The sequence below is a fragment of the Terrapene carolina genome, unplaced genomic scaffold, assembly GCF_002925995.2.
Source record: "Terrapene carolina triunguis isolate 2854851 unplaced genomic scaffold, T_m_triunguis-2.0 Scaffold231, whole genome shotgun sequence".
NCBI classification, from domain to species: Eukaryota; Metazoa; Chordata; order Testudines; family Emydidae; genus Terrapene; species Terrapene triunguis.
The window spans coordinates 20,129,778-20,157,429 of record NW_020664582.1 but is presented as its reverse complement, the minus strand read 5'-3'; the positions used below and the strand labels follow the sequence as shown (position 1 = coordinate 20,157,429).

Genomic DNA, 27,652 nt, shown 5'->3' with positions numbered 1-27,652 from the left:
GAATTAAATATTAAACTGATCAGTACAGTATTCCTTGTTACTTAAATTGAAAGTAAATACCATGCTGTCCCTAAAATTTTAATTTTCAAATGTATTGTAGAATTTTTTGCTGAAAATGTCTAATTGTATTGTAGAACGCATTAGAGGGAAACTGGAGGTTTGGACAACTGAGGGTTGGAGCTTTTGGCACCTAAGAAGGTGTGAACATTTAACTAGATATTTCTGCTGAAATAATCGGCAGAGAAACAGTTCATGTGGACCTTTAAAGGTTGGGTGCTCAGCACTTTCTAAAAGGCAGGGCCCGTAAGTGCGTCTCAAGATGGACACCAAGAATTGACACACCCAGTATCACTAGTCACTTTTCACAATTTAGAGATTCAAACAGACAACTCTAAAGGACAAAATCTTTTTTCTTGAGCTGGTATTTTTCTTGAGTCCACATCAAGTGTTTCATGTTAATAAACTCTGTGAATATCTAATCCCTGCATCCTGACCCCCCAATGTTTCCACTTTTCACACCATTTCCAAGTGTGAAACTGGAGCTATGTCTATTAGAAGTGCTGTCATAATACAGAAACACAATACTTGCAAAGCATTCCTAAAGCTGGGTCTACACTGCCACTTTCAGCAATAAAACCTTAGTCATTCAGGGGTGTGAAAAAACACACCCCTGAGCGACAAAAGTTTTAGTGCTGAAAAGTGCCAATATAGACAGCGCTTTATCGCCAGGAGCCACACTCCCGTCAATAAAGCTACCACCCCTCATTCGGGGTGGGGTTTGTTTGTTTTTAAATCACCGGGAGAGCTCTCCCCCGGCGATAAAGTGTGTCTACACTGCCCACGTCACAGAGCTGCTGCAGCAGCGCTGTCGCGGCCGTGCTGTAACATGGGCAGTGTAGACATACCCTAAGTGTGGACACAGCTTTCACCAGCAAAGCTGCACTTAAAACCATTCCCTCAAGCAAAACAAGCTATACCAGCAAAAGCAGTTTTGCTGAAATAACTGTCCCTGCACTAGGTTTTTCTACCAGCACAGCTATATTGGTCAGGGATCAGACCCCTTCATACCTGACTAATACAGCTATACTTGCAGAAGCCCCTAGTATAGGCATAGCCTGACCTCAGAATACTGAAAACTGTCATATTTTTCATACAATTAAAGGCCAAATATTAATCTTTTTCTGCCTCACTAGCCTACAGCTACTATCTGTAACAATACTCATGCTTAGAAGGAACAAATCATGTCATTTCACTCAAAATCTGAGGCCATACGCAGCTGGAGTTTTTAGTCAAGAATAAGTTTTGCCAACTGCCCCCGCATCCCAGCATTGCAGGATGGTTACAAATGCTATTTAAAAAGCTCAACCTCTAACCAACAGGTATGTAATGCTAGGCATCTGCAGAACCGACTATGAGCAGTGCAAATACCCTTCCTCCTGCAAGGAAGATTTAGTTTACTGAATGTTACTAAAGCTATGATGCCCAGGAGGCAAAGAAGGCACTGTTTCTACTTTAAAATGTGTTGAGATTCCATTTACTTCAAAAAGTGCCTGTGCCAACAAGCCAGCAGGTTACAAGTCTAACGGAAAGACTTAGGTATAAGATAACTATCAGCATCTGTACAAAAATACTCAGTACCAGTTGCCAAGGTGTGTCCCTGTTACCCACAGTAATCAGAGTTTGGAAAGAAAAATAATGAATGGAGGGTGCTAACCATTTATAGAATTGAGAAGTTACCTTGATATAACCCAAAGGAGAGAATACGGTCATGAAGAAAATGCTCCACGGATCATCAAATGCCAAGTCAGAAAGGAAATTTATGATCTTGGAGTTCACCTCCTGTAAACTGAATACAACAGGGTTACTCATATATCCTGGGCTCAATCTAATCCATACTTTTGACAGAGTCCCCATAAGTTTTAGGAGCACAAACAGGGAAGACTAACACCATGACATCCTAAGAGACTTTCCTAAAAGCAGTTATAATGTTTCTTATTCTTCCCCATGCAAGATACAACAGGCAGTGTAATCTATCTGTGGTGCTAACTTCAAAACAGGAAAGTTACAGGGTCTTAACCAGAACCCTGACCTATGCTCAGTCAAAATTCATGACAAATGCAGGGTGACAGAAGGTGAAGTGATAAACGATACCATTACAAGGTGTTGCTGCAATTTAGCTGAAGGAAAGAGAAGGGTGTGGGTTGACTACAGGGTAATCTGACAGATCAGAACCCCACTGGCACTGCCATGGGGTGACTGATGCAAGGACAGAAACACCTTGACTGACACAGTAGGCAAGGAAGATTCTGCTCAAACACTTGGCTCCCCTTGATTTCTTTAAAAACTCTGCACTGTAAAGTGTTGTCAACAACTGCCAGTGAAGTAAGGATTTTTAAAATTTGTAGATGTTTGAGTAAGTGAGCTTGTATCAAGGCACATAAGGCCTGTAGTTCTGCTACATAAAAAGATGCAAGATACGAGTTGGGGAAACAAGCAGACAGTTCATCACAATATGCTCCTAATTTCTATTCTGTCACTAGCCCCCAGCCTTCAGACATCTGCATAGTGATACTATGATCCAACACTTCACCTTTCACAACTATCACAGTAATTATGGCTGTTCAAAAGAATTGGGAAGTTATTGAAAAACAAAATTTTGGCAGTAAGCGTGCAGAGAACTGACCATGGCGTCCTTTATCACATACCTACCCGATAACATACATATCCATACTCGGTCCCTGTGAACTGAGCTGAAGTAAGCTAGTGACATCAGGAGGAGGAGAAGCTGTGCCCACATTCCAGGTTACCAAGTGTAGTCTACATATAAAAAAATAAGACAAAATTTAAGTCTGAACAGGTGAGCACTTTTCCACTGCAAACCTCCCATATGTGGGGGAAAAAAACAAGATTTACAAATAATGACAAATTGAAATGTATCATAAAAGCTATTTACTAGCTACACAAAAATGTAACAACTCGCCAATCAGAGAATGAAACCTGAACTCTTGACACTTGTCTTTCAGCTTTTTCCCCCAAATCAGGAAAGCCTCATCTAGCGTGCGAGAGACTTCCTCATGAATCTCATCATCTGAGCTGATGTCCTCCACACAAGCCATGAGTTGTGCCACTCGTTGTCGGAGCTGTAAGCGACCACTGGACCCTGTACTGCTGAAACTTGCAGAGCGGCTGCGGAAGGGGTGCAGGCTTTCTAAATCAAACAGGGAGAGGGATGATGAATCCTGAAGCGCATCTTCACTATTCAAGGACGCCATCTGGGCAAAAGAGCAGCACAACTATACTCCAAAGTGCCAGCCACATTACCCTTCAAATCCTGAGTACAGGAAAACCCTCAGTGGCACACTCACAGGGTTCTTCAGCTCAAGTTTTAACTCATGTGAAATTCAGCATTATTCCTAGCAAAAACGTACAGGTGCATTCTTTCAATAAAGCTGAAAGAAATACAGCATTAAGATCAGTCACACTCTACTGCTTCTGACAAAAGCTGATGAGCCCTGCCCCATCTCACATACTAAACCATTTCTTCCTAACAGATTTAACTCTGTTAAGAGCTTGAGGTTTAAGAGAATTTATTGCTGATGTGATTTGAATCACATGTTTCTATCGGCAGCTAGAAGAAATGTAATCTCCAACTTCCAGGCGTGTGCACTACTCAATTCTATCTGAGTACAGCATAAAAAGCCACAAGGATCCTAGAGCTTCTGATGAGGGGTTCCAAAAGCACAGACCTGCCACCTAACTTTTCAAACAGTATCTAATACTGTACACAGTTTTCTGAGAAAGGATTTTTCAATATTATTATATTGCAGGTGGTCTTTAAAATACTAAGCTGCTAATATCCACCTACCTTAGGTTCTTATACAGCATCCATTACAAAAGTATCTGAATAACTTACAATCTTTAATGTAATTATTCTCACAACATCTCTATGATGTAAGGCAGTACAGTAGAACCTCAGAGTTATGAACACCTCAGGAATGAAGGTTGTTCACAGGGGCGGCTCCAGGCACTAGCGCAGCAAGCGCGTGCCTGGGGTGGCAAGCCGTGGAGGGCGGCCTGCCGGTCGGTGTGAGGGCAGCAGTCAGGCTGCCTTTGGTGGCGTGCCTGCGGGAGGTCCGCCGGTCCCGTGGTTTCGGCGGTAATTCGGCGGCAGGTACACCGAAGCCGCGGGACCGGCAGATCACCCGCAGAAACGCTGCCAAATCCGCGTGACCGCGGACCGCCTGCAGACATGCCGCCGAAGGCCGCCTGACTGCCGTGCTTGGGGCAGCAAAAAAACATAGAGCCGCCCCTGGTTGTTCATAACTCTGAAATGTTCGTAACTCTGAACAAAATGTTATGGTTGTTCTTTCAAAAATTTACAACTGAACATTGATTTAATACAGCTTTGAAAGTTTACTATGCACAAGAAAAATGCTCCTTTCCCTTTATTTATTTTAAAGTAGTTTAGTACTGTATTGTATTTACCTCTTTTTTTTTTTTTTTTGGTCTCTGCTGCTGCCTGATTGCGTACTTCTGGTTCCAAATGAGGTGTGTGGTTGACTGGTCAGTTCATAACTCTGGTGTTCATAATTCTGAGATTCTACTGTATTATTATTCCCATTTTGCAACTGGAGCACAGAAAGACTGAGGTCACACAGGAAGTCTTCGGAAAAAGCAAGGAATCGAACCTGTATCTCCTCACTCTTAGGGTAGTGCCCTAACCACTGGAATATCTTTCCTCAATGAAAGTTTCCCTTTGAAATGTTATACTGAAGTTAGCCAGAAGCTATAGTAGAATAAGCTGATACCGCAGTAAGTGATGGGCCTTTCATATTTACTACAGTTCACCCTCTACTATGGAAGAGATGGATTACCTGAGAAAACTCTCCAAATTAGCATTCAGAAGGAAAGCCAGATGGCAGTGAAGATACAGAGCCAAAAAACGATTGAATACAAAGGGGGAAAATATCAGCAAATATTGAGGAAAATTTAATTCCATGATGTTGCTAGACAGGAGAAGAAAAGGGCTGACAGCCTGAGGATCCACACCAAAAAATGAGAAAATTTGAGGTAAAACCAATTCAAACAATTCGAAGATTAAGCGTTCTTGTGAGCTATAGCTGTAAGACAAATTTCAGAGTAGTGAATATATAGCTGTAGAAACAGAATGAAAAAGGCATAACACTACAGGGCATTACGCAATCCCAATGGACTGGGTATAATTCTCTATAAACGCTTAGCACTTTATAACTCTCTAACAATATTAACTGATCCTCAACAATTACAGTGAGTAGGTATGATAAGATCTTCACCTGACTGACATCACAAGTAAATTCTCTTGCAAAATAAAGAAGCTACTCAAGGTACTCTGTTTTTCTCCATCTTATCATCATAGTGATCCAAGCACCTAGTGACGTGTCAGAACACTGTTCAAGCCAGGAGAACCCTATTCTAGACATTTGGATCACGGGGCAGGGGATTCCCCAGAAATGAGCCCTTCCCAAGCATGCTTTCTGCATAATACTGATTTACGATAAGTTCCAGAAGACTGGAAGAAAGCTAATGTTGTGCCAATATTTTAAAAGGGTAAATAGGAGGATCTCAGAAATATAGGGCTGTCAAATTGACATCAATCCCACGCAAAAAAATTGAATGGATGATATGAGACTTGGTTAATAAAGAATTAAAGAAGGGTAATATAATTAATGTCAATCAACCTGGTTTATGGAAAATAAGTCTAGGCAAACTACTTGGTATCATTTTTTGATGAGATACAAGTTTGGTTTATAAAGGTAATAAAGTTGCTGTAATATATTTAGACTTCTGTAATGCATTTACTTGGGACTGAACAATATCTTGATTAATAAACTAGAACGATACAAAATCAACATGGCACACATTAAATTGATTAAAAACTAGATAACTGACAATTATGAAAGGGGAATCATCAAGCAGCTGGTGTATGTCTAGTGGAGTCTTGCAGGGACTGGTCCTTGGCCCTAGTTAACATCTTTATTAATGACTTGGAAAAAAGCAAAATAATTTCTGATAATGTCTGCAGATGACATGAAGTGGTCATAATGAAGAGAATAGATCACTGACATAAGAGTGATCTGCATCACTTGGCAAACTACATGAAGGCAAACAATGTACATTTTAATATTGCCAAATGTAAGGTTATATATCTAGAATGAAGAATGTAGGCCATACTTACAGGATGGGGGATCTCTATCCTGAGAAGCAGTGACTGCGAAAAAGACTTGAGGGGTCATAGTGGACAATCAGCTAAACATGAGCTTTCAGGGCAACACCGTAGCAAAAGGCTAATACAATTGATGGATGTATAAACAGGGGACTATTGAGTAGAGTAGGGAGGTTATATTACCTCTGTATTTGACACTGGTTCTGATGTCCACAAGGATGATGAAGAATTGAAGAGGGTCCAGAGAAGAGCCACAAGCACCATTAAAGGTTTGGAAAACATGCCTTATAGCAACAAATTCAATGAGTTATATCTTAGTTTGTCAAAGAGAAGGAGAAGAAGTGACCTGATCACACTGGGAACAGAAATTTGATAATAGAGGGCTCTTCAATCTAGCAAATAAAGGTATAACAAGACTCAATACCTGGAAGAAGACGACAAATTCAGACTAGAAATAAGGTGCAAATTTTTAACAGTGAGGGTATCTAATCATTGGAACAACTTACCAAGGGCTATGGTGGATTCTCCATCACTGGTAAGTTTTAAATCAAGATTGGATTCTTTTTCTAAAAGATCTGCGCTAATTCAAACATAGCTGTTAGATTTGAAACAGGAATTAATACAGGGAAGTTCTCTGGCCAGGGTTATGCAGGAGGTCAGACTAGACCAGTGGTTTTTAACCTGGGATCCACAGACTATGTCTAAGATTTTCAAAGGGATCCACATCTCCATTCAAAAATTTTTAGGGATCTGCAAATGAAAAAAGCTTGAAAACCACTGGAGTAGATGATCACAATGGTCCTTTCTAGCCTTAAAAAAAAAAAAAAAGAAAACAACCTATGAATCTATATGAACTTCCAAGACTGAACAATGCTGCTTTTTTGAAGAGAGCACCCAGTCCTATAAATTCTTGTTAACTACCTGACAGCAGAGAAACTGAGTTAGAAATATTTATTGCTATAGTGCCTTCCTCATAGCTCTAGACAAATAGAGCACTCTGGCAAAACTTTCCCACAACCTATGATGTCTTATCTTCATTTGATTTATTTCCAGTAACTACAATTTCCTTTATTTCCCCTTAATATGTCTACAGAAATCAAATTGTGAGGGTTTTTTAAAAAACAATTATTTAACTTATATATTAATAGGGGGTTTACTCTAAGATCACATAAGCAGTCATTGGTGCCCTAGCTTTTCTCCTGAAAAGACTGGAAATGGAAATCCTACACGTCCTTAAAATGCCTCAGTTGCTTGGTTCAGAGGGAAGAGAACATATCTGGGAAACTTTACAAAGGGCTTAATATCTTAGTCAAATCTCAATTTAAGTTTTACACCCATTTTCTGTATTTCTTTGTCTATTACTGACAATTACCCATGGTTTGTAAACAGAAGCTTTCTCCATTCACTGTCAAGTCCACAGTCCAGTGCTTGTGACATTACAATTCATCCCCCCAGAAGCCATTATCTTAAAAGCACTGGCCTGTAGCAAAAATAAAGTCTGAGATTCATTTCACTCTTTCCCTTTGTATTTGCCAGTGAAGGGAAGAATTTTGGTTTCTGGTCTGTTGTTCTGAATCTAAACAAGTACAGCAGAGTTCACTCTCTACATTAAAAATTAAGAAGTGGGTCTTTTTTAATTAGAAAAAAAAGCAAAAAACCTGTTAAATAGTCAAACAATGTTCAGTTCTCCTGTCTGAAATTACTCAAGTTCCAAAAGTTTAAGAAGTAGAAAATCAGCTTTTCTTCTTTACTCCATGTGACTATGCAAAGTTGGTAATTAGTATAACTCCTTGCTAATGAGCTGGGACAGTCATCACATGCTTCAGTAATTACAAGCCATTATATAAACTTTCAAGGGCTTTTATTTTTTTTAAAAAAATCTAATCATGGATTTCAGCAGGTCATGAGATCTTCTAATCTCTTCTCTAAGAAGGGGAATGGCAGGTCCATATATTACTACAGCTGTAAGGTTAATTTTCACTGCTGACACAAACCACTAAGCTCCATTAGTAATATCCACTAATATTGCAGCTGCTGCATAAAATTAAGCAGTTTTCTGCAGTGAAGCAGCAACTAGTATGAATGTGGGAGGTCTTCAGAACACAAACATATACCAGCCCCTGAACCCTGGAAGAGCTGGCTCAACAAAGTGCATGAAGACGGATGAAGATAATGGGTGAAAGAATGAAGATGACCCCTGTCACAGATCCACAGTTTTTAAACAGTCTCTTGGAGGAGCCCCTTTAGGGTGCCAAATCCCCAAGTGGTCTCACTCTTCCTTCAAGGTAGGCCACACAGATTCACCGCATCCTAGATTGAGCTACTGGGTTCCAGCATTCCTGCTTTACACCGTGAGCTCTGCTCAGCAAATCTAACCAAGACAGACTCCTGGTAGAGACTTGTATATTCTTCTGAGACTAATGCAACCCAGCCAGTATTTGCAGTCACAACCCAAACAGAACACAGCATTCAAAGTCCTTAGGTTAGTACAAAGAAATAAAAGTTATAGCACAGTCCAGTCTAGTCAAGCTACAATTCACCAGTCAAGCTGTAGTGAACTCCATTTTCAGGCTCTGGTTCTCTCAGACTTCCTTCCTCAGGGTATGCCTAAACTTAAACCACAGCAGCTGGGCCACTGTAGCGCTTCAACCTACTACCGATGCCAACTGGAGAGGTTTCCAGTGGCGCAGGTAATCCATCTCCCAAGAGGTGATAGCTAAGTCAACTGGAGAATTCTCCCATTAATCGAGAGCTTTGTACACTGGGGGTTAGGTCGGTTTGACTGCACTGCTCATGGGGATGTGGATTTTTCATACCCCTGAGCAATGTAGATATCCCAACCTAATTTTGTACTGGCAACCCCGGCTTAGTCTACCCAGAGAGCAAACTCCTCTCTCTCCCCTCCCCCGCAACTGGGAAGCAATGCAAAGTAGGGGGGAAACTCAGGCACACATAGACTTCACAAAAATATTACAAAAAAATTCCCACTTTGTTAAAACCCCCAAGTTCTGGAGCTCAATCCAAAACTCGCTTACCTGAGATTCTTCATGATCTCTAAATCAATAGGCTGGGCCAGGCCCCTGGGTTCCATCCTCGCCCTCCCCAAAGACCTGCTGGGAAAGTAGGAGCTCTTGTCAGGAAATGGGTATGTCAGCAGGCTGACTGAGTGCCAGGAACCAACAGCCCAGTGGGATCCCAGGGTGCTCTCTCACCAAAAAAAAAAAAAAAAAAGGACAAAATCTTTTTTCTTGAGCTGGTATTTTTCTTGAGTCCACATCAAGTGTTTCATGTTACTAAACTCTGTGAATATCTAATCCCTGCATCCTGACCCCCCAATGTTTCCACTTTTCACACCATTTCCAAGTGTGAAACTGGAGCTATGTCTATTAGAAGTGCTGTCATAATACAGAAACACAATACTTGCGAAGCATTCCTAAAGCTGGGCGGGTCCCTAGCCCGCTCCCCCCCCGCGCACACACACCGAGGGGGGGCGCTCGCCCGCCCCCCCCCCCGCACACACACCGAAGGGGGGGTCCCTAGCCCGCTCGCCCCCCCGCACACACCCCCTCCGAGGGGGGGGTCCCGACTCCGTAGGCCCTTCTCGAGAGGTGGGGCCAGGTTCCTTGTGGGGGGCGCCCTGCACCAAGGCCGGGCCTATCCGGGGGCCTGGTCCCCGAGCGGCGGGCCCCGAGCGGGGCGCAGCGAGGGCCGCAGCCGCCCCAGACAGACGCTTTCAGGCCAGCTCGGACTCTAACCCGCCGCACCTGTGGGCGGAGCTCGCGCCCCTGATCTCCTCAGGGCCGGCGGCGCTCGCGGCACTGTCCCGGCCCAGCCCCACGCCTGCGACGGGCCTGCTCGCACCCGCCCCCCCAGGCCCACGTGACGAGGGCGGCCGCTCTCTGCCAATGGGAAGAGGAGGGGCGGGCTTCCCTGAAGACTGGAGCGGGTGGGGTTGTTCGGAGCAGAGGGAGCGAAGATCACGTGATACAAACAGGGGCGAACGTGGGTATAAAGTGACCCGATAGCAAAAAATCGGGACGGGGGTGGGGGTAATAGGCGCCTATATAAGAAAAATCCCCAACTATCAGGAGTGTACCTAAAAAATTGGGACATCTGGTCAAACGAAGTGGGCATGATGGAGGAGTAGCCCATGGAACTCTCTGCCACTTGACAGCAAGGATTGCAAGCTAGGGTGACCAGATGTCCTGATTTTATAGGTACAGTCCCGAGATTTGGGGCTTTTCCTTATATAGGCACCTGTTACCCCCTACCCCATCCCCATTTTTCACACTTGCTCTTTGGTCTCCCTATTGCAAGCCGCTCCACCCCCACTATGGCCAGTGGGTATTGCCACAAGGGTCCAGGGGCTCATGCTGCCCCCTTCCTCTGCCACAACTCACAACAACCCCTATCCAGAGAGGCTTGGGGGCTAGCTGGGTTGCTGGTCTCAAGGGGTCCAGATAGCCCCCCCAGTCCAATCCACACTGAGGGGAATGAAACAAGCCTACAGTGACAGGACAGAAGTGGTGTAGGAAAACCACTGTGGTATTTTTCTGCATTATAAACTCTGCTTGTTAGTCCTCCTGAAAAACACATCTGCTGTCAGCACAGTGCAGGGCCCATGCCCCCACCCCCACCAAGCGCCTCCACCCCAACTGGGAATCATGGCTTGACAGCAGTGATATTTCACCATTTAAAATAGACAGGAAGAGCTTGCTCTGCCCTCCTTTTTCCAGAATTTTTTTTCCCTTGAGTAACTAATCTTTAACCCCCAGACAGGAGACCCCACCACAAGCCTGTCTCTCCCTTTTCCAAAGACCCCAGTTCTAGTCTGAGGATAGAACTGCCACATCTGCAAGGGTAAGGCTAGAACACCCAGAACATTCACAGAAAGAAGAGTGGCCCAGGCCCAACCCACAGCAAGAAAATAGGCCTGTGAAAAATAACATAAATAACCGCCAAGTGACATCTGGTCACTCTAGAACGGACAGAACCCCTACTTTAATCTAATTTTCATGCTGCCCTTACTCCCTCTCAAATACCCACTACACCAAGATTAATATTAAAGACCAGCAAGATGTTCACATAATGGACTTAAGTAACCATATAATATTTTTACCTATGTCTTCTCTCTCCACTTGTTTGCTGCATTACAGCTAATATTAGATTGTAAATACAGGTAACATGGTCAGATTCTTATCTTACATCAGTTTTACAACAGAGTAATTCCATTGGCTTCAGTGGAGTTACTCCTGATTTACATTAGTGTGAGATCAGAATCAGGCCTTGTTTGTTCTGTAAGGAATCCAGCAAACTGTAGGTCCTCTGTACATAATTATATAATCAGAAGATTTTACATGATAGCATATGCATGTGGAATACTAGACCCACATAATAAGGTATAAAACAGACAACAGACTCCAAAAAGCTCTGTCTAAGATTTTATTAGATTTGTTTCCAATATGCCTGTATTGGAAGATTAGGAGACAAAAGGCACAAACTCACATTAAAGAAACAACAAGATAATCTAATTAATTCTACAAAGTGTATGTTGTAAAAGGAATAGCACTATGAACCAATCAAAACTTGTCAGGGAGTCCCAGCAGGGGCTGTAGGAGGATAAACCCAGAAAGGTGCAAGTGTGCTGGGAATACAGAGTGTCACTGTGGCCTTCATCAGGTAAACTCCAGCTAAAACATCCCAGCCCATGGGCCTCTCCACCAAGGCACCTGCTTCCGATCAGAACTGCAGTGTTTAAAATCCAACCAGGGCACCTGGTTTGGATCTGAAGAGAATGTGACAGCACAACGATCCCCCTGGAACAAACAAACATCCGATCATTAACCCCTCCGGGAGCCAGCAGGTTTTGGGTTCTTGCCAAAGCCAATGCAAGAGATATACAGCACACTAATACAATCAGTGAAGATTGTTACATTTCGCTATGCTCTCACTAGTGGGAACCAAGGATCAAGACTGCCCTTGAGAGAGGTCTCTACAGGATCTCTCTATCCCAACTTTGAGGAAAACTTTCACTCGGGATAAACGTGAATTTTTTTTAAAATCATGTATTTAGCATGCAGTTTCCTGCATTTTTTCCTGGTAATTACTGCTAATCAGGAAAGCTCTGTGTTTAAATACGATCTTTCACCCTCATACACAATCTTTTTCTGATCCCGTCTTTAGAATGTCACAATCTGTTTCCATGGAGATGAAATGTCAGCTAGAAAACCTCTTGGATAAAAAAAACCACAAGTATCTAAGAACAATCGTGTTATATATTCTCAAGTTTTCCCCAAGTGTAAGAATCCCTCCTTAAATTCTGCTATTGACAAGATGTTAACAAGTCAACATGTTAAATCTCAATTAAAATATTCTAGATTGAGGGAACTCTAGTAAGGGGCGTACACTCCTGGACTCTGCTTCTCAAACCCCTAGAGAAATAGTGCTACAAAAACAACTTTCCTGGTCCCAAATAGTCTTGAAGATTAAGGTTTAATATCTTAGACTATTATTTAATAATGAGCTGGTTTTACTTCTACTTTGTGAGTATGCTAAAATCCACATCCCAAAAACCCTCTGAGGTCACTGAGAAGGATCAGCCAGAGTTACCAGTACAATTCAACAGAGCTTATTGCACTTAGACATCCATAAGGCAAAAGAACAGACTTACCCCCCAAAAAAAAGGGAGAGAGGGGGAATAAACTGCCTCTTGACTGAAAACCAGCCTCTTCCTCTAGAGCAAGCCTTGTGCATCTTTCCCCTGCACCGAAAAAAATTCACCCCCGCACTTTCATTCAGCATGGCATGGGACTGATTCAGAATCTACTAGCTGATGGAGGTTTGTAAGAGGCTGAGTACAAGTCAGGCATACTGCATGAAGCCAGCATTACTTAAAAAAAAAAAAAAAAAAAAAAAAAAAAAAAAAGTGGGGAGGTGGAGGTGGAAACGGTAACATCACAGCTGCCTTTGGCATTTACATTTCACTTTACTTCAACCCAATACAGATAAAGGGAATGAAGTTTGATTACATAGCTGCTGGTGGAAGCAAGCCAAACACTGGCCTCTACCAATCAGCCAGGAAAGCCCTTGTTTCTTCTAGTCATGTTTCCTCATGTATTTAATAAAGTAATGTTTGTTTGATTCTGTCCAGCTTATTTGATTGTCTAAAGCTGAGATACCACCATAAGGACACAGACTAAGAATGAGTTCTGGAGCTGTTTTCTGCCACTCAGCAACATCCTTTGCAACCCTAGGAAATTGCAATTGTCTTGTGCAGAGATTGCTTGGTCTTACATCTTGCCTTTTTACAGCATAGAAAGGCAAACTAAGTTCTAGCAATTTCATAATGGGGAGTATGCAGAGAAGTATTATTGCTGAACAGCAGCACAAATCCAGGCACCTGAGCGTGATTGGATATGGAGATTATTTATGCCTATCAGCATCACAAAATTCTGCTTGTCCTGGGACACTCATTTTCTTTTGATGGGCGAACAAAACAGCATTAGTTTTACAAATTATGAGCAATCATAATAAAGGGCAGTCCAGTAGATTGTGAGATTCATCAGGTATGTTATCATAACAATTTTAAAAGGCTGATTTATACACACAACTATAGACCACCACCATAGTTCCAAGGGCCAAAGGAAAGACACCTATCTAGACAAAAGATGCATTCAAGGTCTCAGCATTTGCACATAAAGGATACCTGCTGTTCAGTCCCTTTAAGTTGTGTGTGTTTAGACAGACCAAGTAATGCTGTTGCAGTGGCCACACATGGTGGTATCTTAACAGCAGACTTGACCTTGGCAACACAGGTGCGCCTTGGAGCCTGTATGCCAGTAATATCGTGACTTCGGGAGCAAAAGTCAGAGCCTAGAATTCTGTGGAATAGTTTTGCACTCTAAAATAAATACTGACAATTCCCTTCTCCATAAATGGACACTCAAAGAATGGTGAAGGGCTGGGACAGGACAAAGGCAGCAGTTTATCCCAGTTTTGAAAACAAACAAAATAAATCTAAATCACCACATCACAAGACTAATTCAGCTAAAAATGCCACTTGGAAATCAAACAGGGCCACATGGAAACTGGTCTGAACACAATGAAAAAAGGAGGGAGGAGTCATAAATACAGCAATCTATAAGTCACACGTCTCCAAGGAGCTGCCTCCTTCACATACGTGCTAACATTGGAGTGCTTAGTACCAGACTGTCTATTTGCTCACAATATTAAAGGGCATCTAGAATTAGCTATGGGAGATTTAAAATCGCCTGCCGATTGGATATAGAAAGGCGTGATCCAGAGATGGTCCATTGGTCAAGAGGGTGGGGTCTCTGGGCCTTCCTGCTGACTGTCTTGCAAACTAGGAGAAAGAGACAACAGGAAAACATTTTAAAACCATTTCTGAAATTAAATATGCCAGTAAAGGTGCAATATTGACAGCCCTGAAGGAAAAGTCCTTCATTTAGCCACAGACTGAATCGAGCATAAGCAGTGGCAGGACAGGCTACTCCATTCTGTCCCATCAACAAGCCTCAGCTCTAACCTAGCGCAGAGTTCAATCCAGAGTCTATCTGCACAGACTGCCAAAGAGGACAATTTATAATATATTTATCTAGCACCTTTCATCCCAAAAGACCTGTGGGACAAGGCCACTAACTCATTTCCAGATGGGATGGGGTAGGTATGGAAGAGGGAGAAGCTGAGTATGGGGTTAGGTAATGGACAGGAACTGAATTTAACTAGCAACTCAATCAGGGGCTAGTGGAAGGGAAGAGGGAGATGAAAGTTGAAGCTGCACCAGAAGCCCAGAGACTGAGCCTGCAACTCCCAGATCAGCCAACAGGTAGTATGGCAAGGGAATAGGAGAACATTCAGGCAGTGACAGCAGAAAAGGGAACACAGGGCCACGAGGGCCCAGTGCCACATCCCACCATGGATAACCCTTCGAAACGTAGCCAGAATAGGGGAGCCACACTACACCAGAAATTCCTCCGATGTTAGTGCCTTTAAATTTCTGATCTTTCTACAGAATGGGAACCTTTCCTTCCTTCCCCTCACTAACTCCCACCTTAGAAAAAGTGTACAAAACAAAAACCTACCCAAAACTTTTTTATTAAAAGTAAACAAAGAAAAAATTGTGGAATTAACATGATGCTGGAGAACATTCTCTTCAGTTTGCTTTTACATTCTTATCCTTTTCCCTGAACCTGGGTCTGTCTTGTCTATTTTGATTGTTTGCTCATCAAGGCACAGACCATTTTCTACTCTACATGTGTATGGTACCCAGAACAATGTTGGGCAAAGGGAGGTGGAAGATTTTCAGGAGAGGTGTATCAAGGAGGCAGGGTCGGAGGTTAGGTTCATTATGTTAAGGAAGGAAGGGGGAGGGCTCATAGGAAAAAGAACGGCAAAGCTATGATTTTAGTTGGCTTGAATTTTTAAAATTTAAATTAAGATGATTTGTAGCTATAAGTTGGAACAGAACTAATACGTCTCCAAAGAATCGGGAACAATTTAAATATTAACAAAGAGTGAGATTAAGAAGATATGCTTATCTTCCTGCCCATTTGGCTTGCATGTTGAACATCTTTCCCTTTGTGTATCTTACCTTTTTAGACTGTATGCCCTTTGGGGAAGGTACTGCATCTTGCTCTGTTTACAAAGCACAGAGCACACTGTGGGAGCTATTGCCATCTAGATAAATAATGTACAGGCAGCTTGTATAACCTTCTACACTTTTTCCTCTTGATCAGTAGTGCCTTTCAGACATTTAGCTTCCACCATTTTCCCACTAATATTGCAACAGTCATGGATAAAAACATTGCTTCCTATCCCACAGCCGCTCAAGTTTGCTTCATGTCAGCAGTACAGAAGTATAAAAAAAAGTTGTCCCCATCACCTGTACATTTCCTAGAGCACTGGCACAAAGTTTGGCCAACAAGGAAAAATTGAAATATGCAAATGCTTGTGTCTCCAAGGATCAAAGTACTACAGTCAGCATGTCCACAGTGATGCACAGAGACAAGACAAAAACAGAAGCTTAAAGAAACATCTATATCATCCTTCGCTGTCCTGTGACTATGGATGTTGCCCCAGGCCTTTGCCCATTGATGAACATTGTTCCTGGGCACAATCCAGGCCAATACACCCTCAAATGTCCAAAAGAGCAGGGCTGCTGGTCTCAAGCTCATTTATTATTTGAGACTATTGAAAAGGCCTCTAACAGGGTATGTAAAGTGATGGTACATTACACAGAAATGAGGCATCCGTGTAACTTTGTGTTTACTGTGCTAATATGATGCTTTCCTTAACACTTTCCTTGTGCTCACAAACAGTTTAAAATAATTCTGAAACAAGACAGTAAACTCAGTTGGCATAGTGAAAAGTGTATTCATTATCAGGCAAAATGAGCAGCTCTATAGATTTCCGACTCGCACAATTTCTGTACTGACTCCGTGCTGACCTGAATCGATTTGATTTTTGCTCTAAATGGCATTGAATGTTACAAAATGTGTGACAGATACTCTGGGTACATACAGTGCACAAGGAGGAAGCCATGTTAGTCATCTGCAGCTGTCATTCCTTTCACAGGGTCTTTTTCTCTCATCTGAAAGAAAATAAGCATCTTTAGCTATTTGTTCCAACATATGCTGGTAATCGGCTTCCCCGTCAGCTCCACATCAAAAAAAGGGTGTGAGGGTGAGAGTTTCTCAGCCTCATAGGTGAAGTCTCACATCCCTGAAAATTGTCCTAATTTAAAGCAGTTTGTAAACACAAGTTGTGCAGGTCCTGAAACCATTTCTGGCAAAGCTACAGCCCCTTTTAGGACTCTGTTATCCAAAGGGCAAAAGGCACATGGTACTACAATCAAGTAAATTTTGAAGTGTGAAAAAATTAAAAGGAATATTCATTACAAGTGTATGAAAACTCCAGCATCAAACCTACATTTCTCAAAGCAGGGCTCCCCCCCCTTTTTTTTAAACACACACACACCCCGTACCTAGAGACTGATTTTGCCGATAACTTACTGAGACTCATTGAGCTGAACACTCATTAGGGTAACAAGTAAGAAGATATCTTCATTTATTTTAAAATAGTCAGTAACAGATCTTCTAAATTACCAATGAAACCAATAAAAAAGTTGTCCCATAGCAATACAAGGAGTCTGTGCTAACTAGGAAGCCAGAACTCAAAGAAGCTGACTCTACAAGTCAGATCCAACCACCTAATTCACCATAAGCAGCATGACCTGTGCGGTAAGTGAGCGCATTGCATACCATGGCCAGGGGGCAGGCCTTCTTTTCCCACCCCATCGTGGACTTAGAGTACAGATACTGCCTCACAGCCCACACCTGCTCTCCTCCCACTTACCTCATCCAGCTGTTTCTTGGTCTCCTCCTCCATCCTGCGAATGTCCTCCATAGTCAGATCAACCCACTTATCAAGCCAACAAAACAATTGCCGGTGGAAATTTGTGAAAAGACGTTTCTCTTGCTGCAAAAACAAAGGTGAGGGAACAAACGACTTAAAAAGCTCAGCAAAAAGAATCCCACACAATTCAGCATGCAGCACAATATGTTTACAGTCAGTTAATGTGCACTGTCATAAAGATGCGTGCACTGGGAGTTGCTACGGGTCTAACCTCAGTGCTTGCCATTTTGTTTTATAAGGGAATGGGATCACTTTGCCTAGCATACAAAAGCTACAGGGGGGAAAAAGAAAAAAAGAAAAAATCCAACTATTTCTGGTTCATTATAATTGAAATGCCCCTGTTAGAGAAGCCATGGATGTTGTGATTTAGTGTTCTAGATTTTTAAAATGTCCATAACTGGACCTTTTTGTGTTCTTGCATACAGCCAGGGGTTAGGCAATAAGGTTTACAGTGGAATTGGCTCAGCAGTCTCTTGAGACTACATAATAGGCTTAAAAGAGAAGGAATTAATAATTAGTGTTAGTGATTTGACATGCAGTTATGGACTCTGTGATTCCTCTTGTTTAATGTGAAAGTCCATCAGCAGTGTCAGATTAAAGAATTTTGGGGCCCTGTGCATTATGAGAACTGCCCACCCCCCACACCTTACCGGCCCCCAGCGGGGGGGGGTCCTGCCTTTGAGGGTGGGAGGTCCTGGTGGGATGGATTGTTGGGTCCTTCCCCCTGTGGTGTGTATGTGGGTGTGTGTGAGTGCAAGCCCACCCCACACTCACCCCGCAGCAGTGCCAGTCCAGTGGGGCTGGCTTGGCTCCGCCCTCTGATCCATTAGCTCTCGCTACAGCATCCAGACAGGGCCCTCCACCTACAATGCCCAGCCTCCTTCCTGGCCCTGGGTTGGTCGGTTTTTTGGGGGGGGAGGGGTGCCCTGCACAAGATGGGGACCATGCATATGTGCACCAAGTACACATTGACTAATCCATGCCTGCCCATCAGATCACTTCCATTCCTGGTGTAGGAGGCATCTGTTCAATCATTTTGCCTTTATGTTCTATTCCTTTTCCTTATTTTCTGCTGTGTCTACTTAGATTGTAAGCTCTTCAGGACAGGGATGTTGTTATTGCGTTTGTTAGGTATCACACCCACTTTGGGTTCTTGATAAAAAAGCAGCACTGAAGAACAGCATTGACTCGCCCTCATCTACCTTCCTGCATGGCTGCTGCAACTGGAGACTGACACAATTCCTGCCAAAGTCAATGGAAACATAACGGAATCACCCAATGTCTTGAATCCCCAAAGAAATGCATCTTTTCCAAGTGCCCCATCCAGTGACCTGCAGCTGAATTTTCATTCATGAGGCTAGGAGAGTGCAATCCATTCCTTACATAAAGAGGTGAACGCCTCAGTTTGAGTGTGTGAATGTGAGTGAAATTAAGTAAGCGTTCCAGATTTGTTTTTTGAACAACATTGGTTTCAAGAAAGGAGTTATGACCTGGGCTTCAGGACTAACACGGCAGGACAGGAGAATCATACTAAACACACTATTGAAGTAAGTGTGTGGGATTTTTTAACTCATCCTTGACCAGTTACAAGCACCTGAGGTTATTTTAACTGAAAGGTTTGAGTTATTTATTATGTATTATCCAGTAACATCAAAGACAACTTAGCTGCTGTGCTTGCACATGCACTCACACAACCTGTCCCTGAGGAGCTTATCTGAAAGACAAGACATTGATGAAGAGCACAATGTAAGGCGCTCCTTTGTTCACGGTTTGTTTGTTTGTTTTTTACTTAACAGTTGCAAGTCCCCTGGCAAGTCAAGTCATTCTCAACACCAGAACCACATTTTTTGGAGAAGAGTGTGGTTTATAGAACCTAATTATCCAAAGGAACCCCAGACAATAAGGTGGGGTAGGCAAACTTTTTGGCCCGAGGGCCACATCTGGGTGAGGAAATTATATGCAGGGCCATGAATGTAGGGCTGGGGCAGGGGGTTGGGGTGTGGGAGGGGGTGCGGTGTGGAGGAAGGGGCTCAGGGCAGGGGGTTGGGGTGCAGGGTGCGGCGGTGGCTCAGGGCAAGGGGTTGGGGTGCAGGACGGGGTGCAGAGTGTGGGAGGAGGCTCAGGGCAGGGGGTTAGGGTGCAGGACGGGGTGCAGAGTGTGGGAGGAGGCTCAGGGCAGGGGGTTAGGGGTGCAGGCTCTGGCCCGGCGCCACTCACTTTGAGTGGCTCCAGGGTGGCAGCGGCGCACAGCCAGGGGCCGCAGGGACGTGGTGCCGGCCGTTTCCGGGAGCGGCACGGGGCCAGGGCAGGCCGGGAGCCTGCCTTAGTCCCGCTGCGCCACAGGGCGGTCAATCCCACAGGCTGGATTGAAAGCCCTGACGGGCCCTCCACTGGACTAAGGCAATGGAGACACTAAGGCCTTATAAACATAAATTATGTTTCTAGTCAATTTCACAATTTGGTTCCTATGCTTAGCACAGTTGCAATGTGCAGCTTATAAACACGGCAAGGGAAGACTTCTTCAAAACATCATTTTTTTTAATTTAATAGGCATTTCCTTGATCTTAGGTTTTATAAAAGTAAGCTTTTTACAGGAACCTAAATATTACATCAAATTTGGCCTGACTCTCATTTAAAGCTGCATTTTGTACAGAAGATTCTTCTGGGAGTATTAAACACTTCCTGCTTTTTTAGATGTGAGCAATGTGCCTCTTAGAGCCAAGCTAGCGTCTGGACTGGGGTGTGAGTCAAAACAAGGAGATGGCTTAAAAACCAAAGAGCAATATATTTTTCCATTAAATATTCTTTTCTGCTGTTCATTAAAATTACAGAATTTTGAATTTAATAGAGGAAGTGATTTATTTATATTTAACAGTGAAGATCCATATTGTAATCATGATAAGAGACTCAAAGGTCACATGCAATTGTTGGAGGAGAAGTCTCTTGGCTTTGTAATTCATGGCATGTGAAGTGTGAAGATGTAGCCCATTAATGGCAGGTCCTAGAGACACAGTGCTTAATTGGTTTAGTTTTCAGACACAAACAGGATCATAGAAGGGGTTCCTGGGTACTCTGCCTAGAAGGGCTGTCATATGTGGCATCATAAAGAACTTAGTCACACGTACTAATTCACTCAAAAAAGAAGTGGGCAGTTGAAGTTTCTTTTAGAGGGCCACAGTTAACTGAAAAAAGAAAAAGAAAAAAAAACCAGTTATCTACCTCTCATAACTATTGTTCTTCGAGATGTGTTGCTCATGTCCATTCCAATTAGGTGTGTGTGCGCCACATGCATGGTCGTCGGAAGGCTTTTCCCCTAGCAGTATCCATCGGGTCAGCGGTGGAGCCTCCTGGAGTCACGCCTTCATGGCACCGCATATAGGACCCTGCTGATTCGCTGCCTCTTCAGTTCCTTCTTGACGGATTACTCCGACAGAGGGGAAGGCATGGGTTTGGAATGGATACGAGCAACACATCTCAAAGAACAACAGTTATGAGAGGTAGCTAACCATTTTTCTTCAAGTGCTTGCTCATGTCAATTCCAATTAGGTAACTCCCAAGCCTTACCTAGGAGGTGGGGTCAGAGTTCATGGAATCAATGATTGAAGCACCACTCTCTCGAATGCTGCACCATCCCTGGCATGCTGGGCAATAACAAAGGGAAGTCAATATGTGGACCAAGGGTCACGTTGCTGCTCTACAGATCTCCTGGATTGGGACATGGGCCAAGAAGGCCACCCGGGCTCTGGTGGAATGCGTTGGTCAGTGCGGGAGCTGGGGCCCTCACTAGGTCGTAGCATGCCTGTATATAGGACGTGATCCACGATATCCTTTGGGATAGGGCGACTAGATGTCCCGATTTTAAACGGATAACCCCGGTTTTGGGGACTTTTTCTTATATAGGTGCCTATTATCCCCCACCCCCGTCCCGTTTTTTCACAGTTGCTATCTGATAACCCTACTTTGGGAGGACACTGGGAGGCCCTTCATCCTGTCCGCCACCAAGACAAACAGCCGGTTTGACTTGCGAAACGGCATTGTTTGTTCAATATAAAAAGCCAATGCCTGCCGAACATCCAGGGAGTGGAGCCTCTGCTTGCAACTTTTACTGTGTGGCTTCGGGAAAGAGACTGGGAGAAATATGTCCTGGTTGGGGTGGAAATTTGATACCACCTTTGGGAGGAATACCAGGTGTGGTCAAAGCTGCACCTTGTCCTTGTAAAAGATGGTATAAAGCAGGTCAGATATGAGGGCCTTGAGCTCGGACACTCTCCTGGCTGAAGTTATCACGACCAGGAAAGCCACTTTCATGACAGACAGAGCAGTGAGCATGTCAGTAAGGGCTCGAATGGAGGCCCCATCAGCCTTGAGAGTACCAGGTTAAGAGCCCAAGCAGGGGTCGGCCGCCAGATTTGAGGATATAGACTGTCTAGTCCTTTAAGAAAATGTCGCACCATCGGGCTAGCAAAGACAGAGTGGCCCGCCGCTCCTGGGTGAAAAGCCGAGATGGCGGCCAGGTGAACCTTTATCAATGAGTGTGACAAGCCCTGCTGTTTCAACTTTAGCAGGTAGTCCAAGATAAAGGGAACTGAAGATTGCGTTGGAGGAATGCGGCTCTCTGAGCGTGCTACTGTCCACGGTGCCGTCTCCTCCGGGACACATAGGAGTCCACCTCAGATTCGGACTCTGAGGAATCCGAGCATGGTGACCAAGGCGTCACGGTGCCCAGGATCGGTGCCGGGGAGAGGGAAAGCGGTGACTCATCATTTCCGGTTTACCCCTGGACAGCACGGGTGGTCTCTGCTGCTTCAGGGTCGGCGATCTCTCACGCTGGTCGGGAGAGTGCGGCCCCATCAGGGCTATGAGATCCATGGCTGCCTTGAAGGTCCCTGGTGTGGAGGGAAGGTCTGAATCCTCCACTTGGCCCTCCTCCAGAGGCACTGGACTTGACGGGCCCCTCTTTGGGCCCGGAGTCAACGGTGCCGGCTGCTGGACCAGTGGCCCAGCACAGGTCGCACTGCTTTAGTTGGCTCACGCTCAAGTGCTGTTGAAGGGGAGTGCCCCCTGTCCATCTTCCTGTGCTTCTTACGTGGCAGAGGTGACAGAGCGGTGCTGCGATTCTGCCCGCAAGGCAGCCTTCGATGCCGGAGAGTGCCAGTCCTGATGGTCTCTGACCCCAGAGTCCTTCCTCTGCGCCGCATCTCTGAGAGAAGCCAGTGCGCTGCGCCCTGATGCCAAGGAGCCTGGCTGCAGGGTTGCTTCCATCAGGAGCAGCTTCAACCTGTGGTCCTTTTCTTTCTTGGCGCGGAGGCAGAATCCACCACAGATCTTGCACCTGTCCGTTTGATGGGACTCCCCCCAAGCACTTTAGACAGGACGTGTGCAGATCTCCTCTTGGCATCGGCTTCTGGCAGACCCCATCCGGTTTAAATCCCTGGGCCCGAGGCATGCCCGGCCCCAGAAGAGGGACGGGAAATAGGGTAGAAAACTCCCGGTAACAACGGTTCAAACTACTCTAACACTAAAACTATTATATTAACTATTTGCAGGTAAATATACAAAAACAACTACTAGAAGATCACTCGAGACAAGAGAGAAAGAGAACGCTCCAACGACCGTCACTGGCAGTAAGAAGGAACTGGAGAAGCAGTGGGTCAGCAGGACCCTATATGCGGCGCCATGAAGGCGCGACTTGAGGGGGCTCCACAGCCAACCTGACGGGTACTGCTAGGGGAAAAACCTTCCGACGATCGTGCATGCGGCACACACACACCTAATTGGAATCGACATGAGCAAGCACTAAGAAGAAGAAAACAGTCACAATGATCTGAAAGATTTCCCCCTCACCATTGTTACAGTAACACTTGGTGTCACAACTAAAACATAGTAAGTTATTTTTCAGTTGGTTTGCTTTCTACATTTGACATGACTTTGCATATAGTCAGATTCACTGTGTCGCTGATATATCTGGTAAGTTTCTCCTTTAGTTTGCTGTATGAAAGGGCCACACAGCAATAAGGAAAGAAATGAATCTTATGAATTCAGAAAATGTGACTGTAAAAACCACAAGAGCTGCTGGGGGACTCAATCAGGTGTAGTATCTGAATCAATGTAACTAATTTTTTTAAATGAACAAGATTTCAAGTGAAGGGTGTCTTTCAGGTGACAAGTGGGATCAGGTAAAATGATGTACTGAACTGATAGGAAGTGGGTTTCCACAAGACTTGTTGCAGACAGACATGAATTTCTCCATTTTCCTTGCCATCCCGCATCAGCACCAGGTTCAGGGCCGGATTAAACTTTTGGTGGGCCCCGGCACCCGGAATGTGGCTCTGCCCACCGCTCAATCCTGAGACTCGGCTTGCGCTGTGCCTGGAGGCCCCTCCCCTACTCTGTCTCTTCCCTCCAAGGCCCTGCCCACTGCTCACACAGAGGGAGAGGAGGTGGAGAGGAGCGAACAGGGGGTGAAGAGGAGAGGGGGCGGAGAGGACCAAGCAGCGAGTGGGGCCTCGGAGGGAAGAGGCCAAGTGAGGGTGGGCCTCGGGGTGGGGTCGGAGAGTGGGGCCGCGGTGCCATTGAAAACCCGGTACTGATCAGGTTCACTTACCTTCTGTATAAAGTTCTCAACTTTATTTTGCAGACCCCACCACTTGAACTTGACTGTTACCAGTTTGTAGGCACACATGTACGGACAATCTGTCTGTTTCCCCAGCTCTTTCTGCAAAGATACAAGGATGTTCATATGACGAGCTTAAATCAGAAACTCTGTAGGAAGCTTTTTCTGGGACAGGACCCCCAGAACTAGTAGCCCACTCGTTCAGTACACATTCATAAGACCCTCCACTGACACAGGTGAAGACAACACCTCCTCCCTTGTTTATACAAATTAACACCCCGAGCTCCACACCCCGACAACCACACTCCAGTCACGAAAACAGAGGTCTGTGATCCACACCTTCCAGTTGGGGCCCAGAGGACCACGTCCAGTCTTGACAGATTTAAATTTTGCTGGGTCTTCTTCCTGCTTGTAATCCTGTTGTAAATATAAACATGTTTAGCCATAAGAAACAAATCTTGGCGGAGAGGTTAATGCCTAGAGTAACTCTAAGTCCTTCTCAAGACCCACTTTTTCCATTAAGCCTTTAAGAAATTGGCCAAGGGAAAAAAACAATTAACTCCCCCATGCTGTACATTAGCCTTAGAAAACTGATGTTACCTTTGTTACCCCCACCAAATCCACTAGTACATTGTGTATGATACTAGTTTCTAAAGTTTTCAAGACAGGGTTCAAGTTATCACCTATAATGGGAGGCGACTATTTCTTACAACAGCCGTGTGTTCTAATGTACATAGCACTCTGATGCAGAGATACCTTGTGTATTTCTAAGCATCAATATTGGTCAGTGCTATACAAACAGCATCACCACAGTACTCGTGTCAGAATGCACGCCTTCACTTCCCTGCATCATAGAGAAGATGAAGACACTTTGTTTAAATCCTTATTTTCAAGGTCAGTCTTCCAAAACAATTGCTTTGGGATTCAAGTTCCTTATTACTCAGCCAAGAGATTCAATTTATTTATTTTTAAATCCCATGATTTTTTGAGGGACCAATTAATTATTTTAAACACTTGGTGTTGGCAATACTCCCAATAAGACAAATTGCAAAAAAGCCAGGAAATTCAAATTTTAAGTGTATTTAGGAGCAGAAGAGCAATTGAGATGTGGCACCTTCTTACTGAGACTTGCTCTTTGTGCATATCACAAGTAATAGCTACAGACTTTGGTGAGCAAAAGAGCCTTTACTCCTGGCATCACTGCAGAGCCAATACAGCCTGGGAGAGCAATCTGAATTGTTATGGAGCAACAGACTAGTTCAGTTCCATTCAGAGATCCAAATTGTGCCCTGATTTACACCAATGTAACCCCATTGGAGATATGGAATTAAACCAGTATCACTCAGATCAGAGTTTTGCAGTAGGTTTATTACTAGAAATAACGCACAAACCACAATGAAACTTCAGTTGCATTCTGATGCCAGTCTAAATCAGAGAAAATACCTTTCTTTACTCCAGTTAAGTAAGTTTGACTTGAAAGGATTGAGTCACTAAATGGGGAACCGCACCATGCCATATTTACAGATACTTTTCATTGCATTCCTACAGTGACTAACTCTTCCTACAATAGGATATTAATTACATGATCACACAGTACAAATGTAGTAATACCACATGCTATGTCTGTGCATATAAGTTACAGGAAGAAGGCAGTTTAAACAAAGTAATGCAACTTATTTACAGTCTTACTGATGCAGCATAGAAAAAAGTGCAGTTATTTTTTATTCTATTGCTTTCTGAATAGCATGTCACCAACAGTGTTGGAACCTTATAGTTAGTACACTAGATTTAATCAGCATATTAGTAAAACTTTAGACTTGATATTGAGGTGAAGCATTATCTATGGATTCAGATATTGAGTTTCCTTATTTATACAATCACAGAGACCTGTTAAAGTGGAGTTAGTTTAAAAGTGAGGGTCAGGAAACCTAGTGGTAAGCATTGCACATGATTTGGATTCTTGTCTTTCTGGATTTATTTGACATACCATATTATACATATGGTATATACCACCAGAAAGCAAGTGAGAGAAAGGAAATTAATGGAAATATTTTAAAGTGCATAAAACTTGGGAAACATTTTGAAAAATGTTAATTTAATGTTCACAACCATAAATTACCACCCTTTGGCATCACAGCCATTAAACAAATCACTAGCTGCCATAGTATTTGGGCTAGTTTGGACCACTTCCCACTCCAACACACATTTTTGGAAAAAAAAAAAAAAAAAAAGGAGTACATGGATCAAAGTGTTTAAGAACAGTCTACTCCTCCCCCCCACCCCACCCCCATCTTCCCTCATGCTCATGCAGTCCTCTTCTCTTGCGTAACATCACTCATATTTCAAAATACCCAGATAAATGTGCCTCAAACACCTGTTCAAAGAATGCTTTGCATGTGTAATTTCATGCCTTGGATGTGACAAGTCATTTCTGGGAATTACACTTGGAAGGTATGTGGGAATTATGAATTTTTTTTGTGCATGGTACCAGAGTGTGTGTGTACACACACACACACACACACACACACACACACACACACCTGATATGTAGATACAAGCTATAATTCCATGGAAGGGTTCTGGTGACTAGACAAGCCACAAAGGCAGAGCTTATGGACATTTGCTGCAAGAACCTGAGATGGAATTGATTTATTACTGTAATTTAAAGGCCCTAAAGATCTGAATATGGTGTCCATTTCAGACTATTGCATTTGTTATACTGAAACAAAAACAACTTAATTCTCTTTAAAAGGTGAAGATACTGAAAAAGAGTTAATGAAAGGCATATAGCACCAGCCAACCAACCCCATAACCTTATTTTGTGAATTTCTTCCAGTTTCACCTGTCCTCTTCTCCATTGTCTGTTTTGTGCTGCTTTGAAATCCAAGCTCTTCAAGACAAGGACAATGTCAGTCCTTGCTAAGCAAAGTGCTATGGCCAACTACAATGCTATATACAGATGAAGAACACTTAACTCGGCATTTCTACCAAGCCCACTGTTGTAGTATCAAGGCACTGCATACAAAATTAAGAGTTACATCAAAACTGTCCATAAAGGACTCAACTGTTCTCCACAGTTTGCTTTAGCCCTCTGCCACGCTGAGCCAGCGAAAGTTAAGCAACTAGCAGGCTGTGTGACCTGAAAACAACCCACAAGGACATATTAGAAGAGTACTGAAATGGTAAACAGGGCTATTCCTTGTAGACAGTTAGCAAAGCCACGTTAAATAGACTGGAGCCCTTGATATGTAGGCCTGTATTGTTAGAGAATTAGAAGTAGGTACTAATTGTATTTGCCTGTGTTTACCTATATCTTGTTAAAAGAACAGGAGTACTTGTGGCACCTTAGAGACTAACAAATTTATTAGAGCATAAGCTTTCGTGGGCTACAACCCACTTGTTGT

The 27,652-nt window shown here is 43.7% G+C and overlaps 2 protein-coding genes across 7 annotated transcripts in view; both read right to left on the bottom strand.

The window, feature by feature from the left end:
- Window positions 1–10,041, bottom strand: part of INPP5K (inositol polyphosphate-5-phosphatase K) — a 33,917-nt gene extending 23,876 nt beyond the window's left edge. For 3 of the 4 annotated variants that reach the window (XM_026656645.2, XM_026656649.2, XM_026656651.2), the window contains exons 1-4: window positions 9,967–10,041; window positions 9,238–9,312; window positions 2,710–2,817; window positions 1,738–1,846 (exon numbers count right to left, since the gene is read on the bottom strand). In XM_026656645.2, coding sequence (XP_026512430.1) covers window positions 1,738–1,846; window positions 2,710–2,817; window positions 9,238–9,293 — 273 coding nt within the window. In that variant the 5' untranslated portion in view covers window positions 9,294–9,312; window positions 9,967–10,041. Of the gene's footprint in view, window positions 1–1,737; window positions 1,847–2,709; window positions 2,818–9,237; window positions 9,313–9,966 lie in introns of those variants that run through there. The other variant, XM_026656650.1, reaches the window with a different exon arrangement.
- A 1,589-nt stretch (window positions 10,042–11,630) lies between these two features.
- PITPNA (phosphatidylinositol transfer protein alpha) overlaps window positions 11,631–27,652 on the bottom strand; it is a 44,701-nt gene continuing 28,679 nt past the window's right edge. For 2 of the 3 annotated variants that reach the window (XM_024194385.1, XM_024194386.2), the window contains 5 exons: window positions 24,588–24,665; window positions 24,240–24,350; window positions 17,576–17,698; window positions 16,742–16,811; window positions 11,631–14,564 (listed from right to left, as the gene is read on the bottom strand). In XM_024194385.1, coding sequence (XP_024050153.1) covers window positions 16,764–16,811; window positions 17,576–17,698; window positions 24,240–24,350; window positions 24,588–24,665 — 360 coding nt within the window. In that variant the 3' untranslated portion in view covers window positions 11,631–14,564; window positions 16,742–16,763. Of the gene's footprint in view, window positions 14,565–16,741; window positions 16,812–17,575; window positions 17,699–20,760; window positions 20,818–24,239; window positions 24,351–24,587; window positions 24,666–27,652 lie in introns of those variants that run through there. The other variant, XM_024194387.1, reaches the window with a different exon arrangement.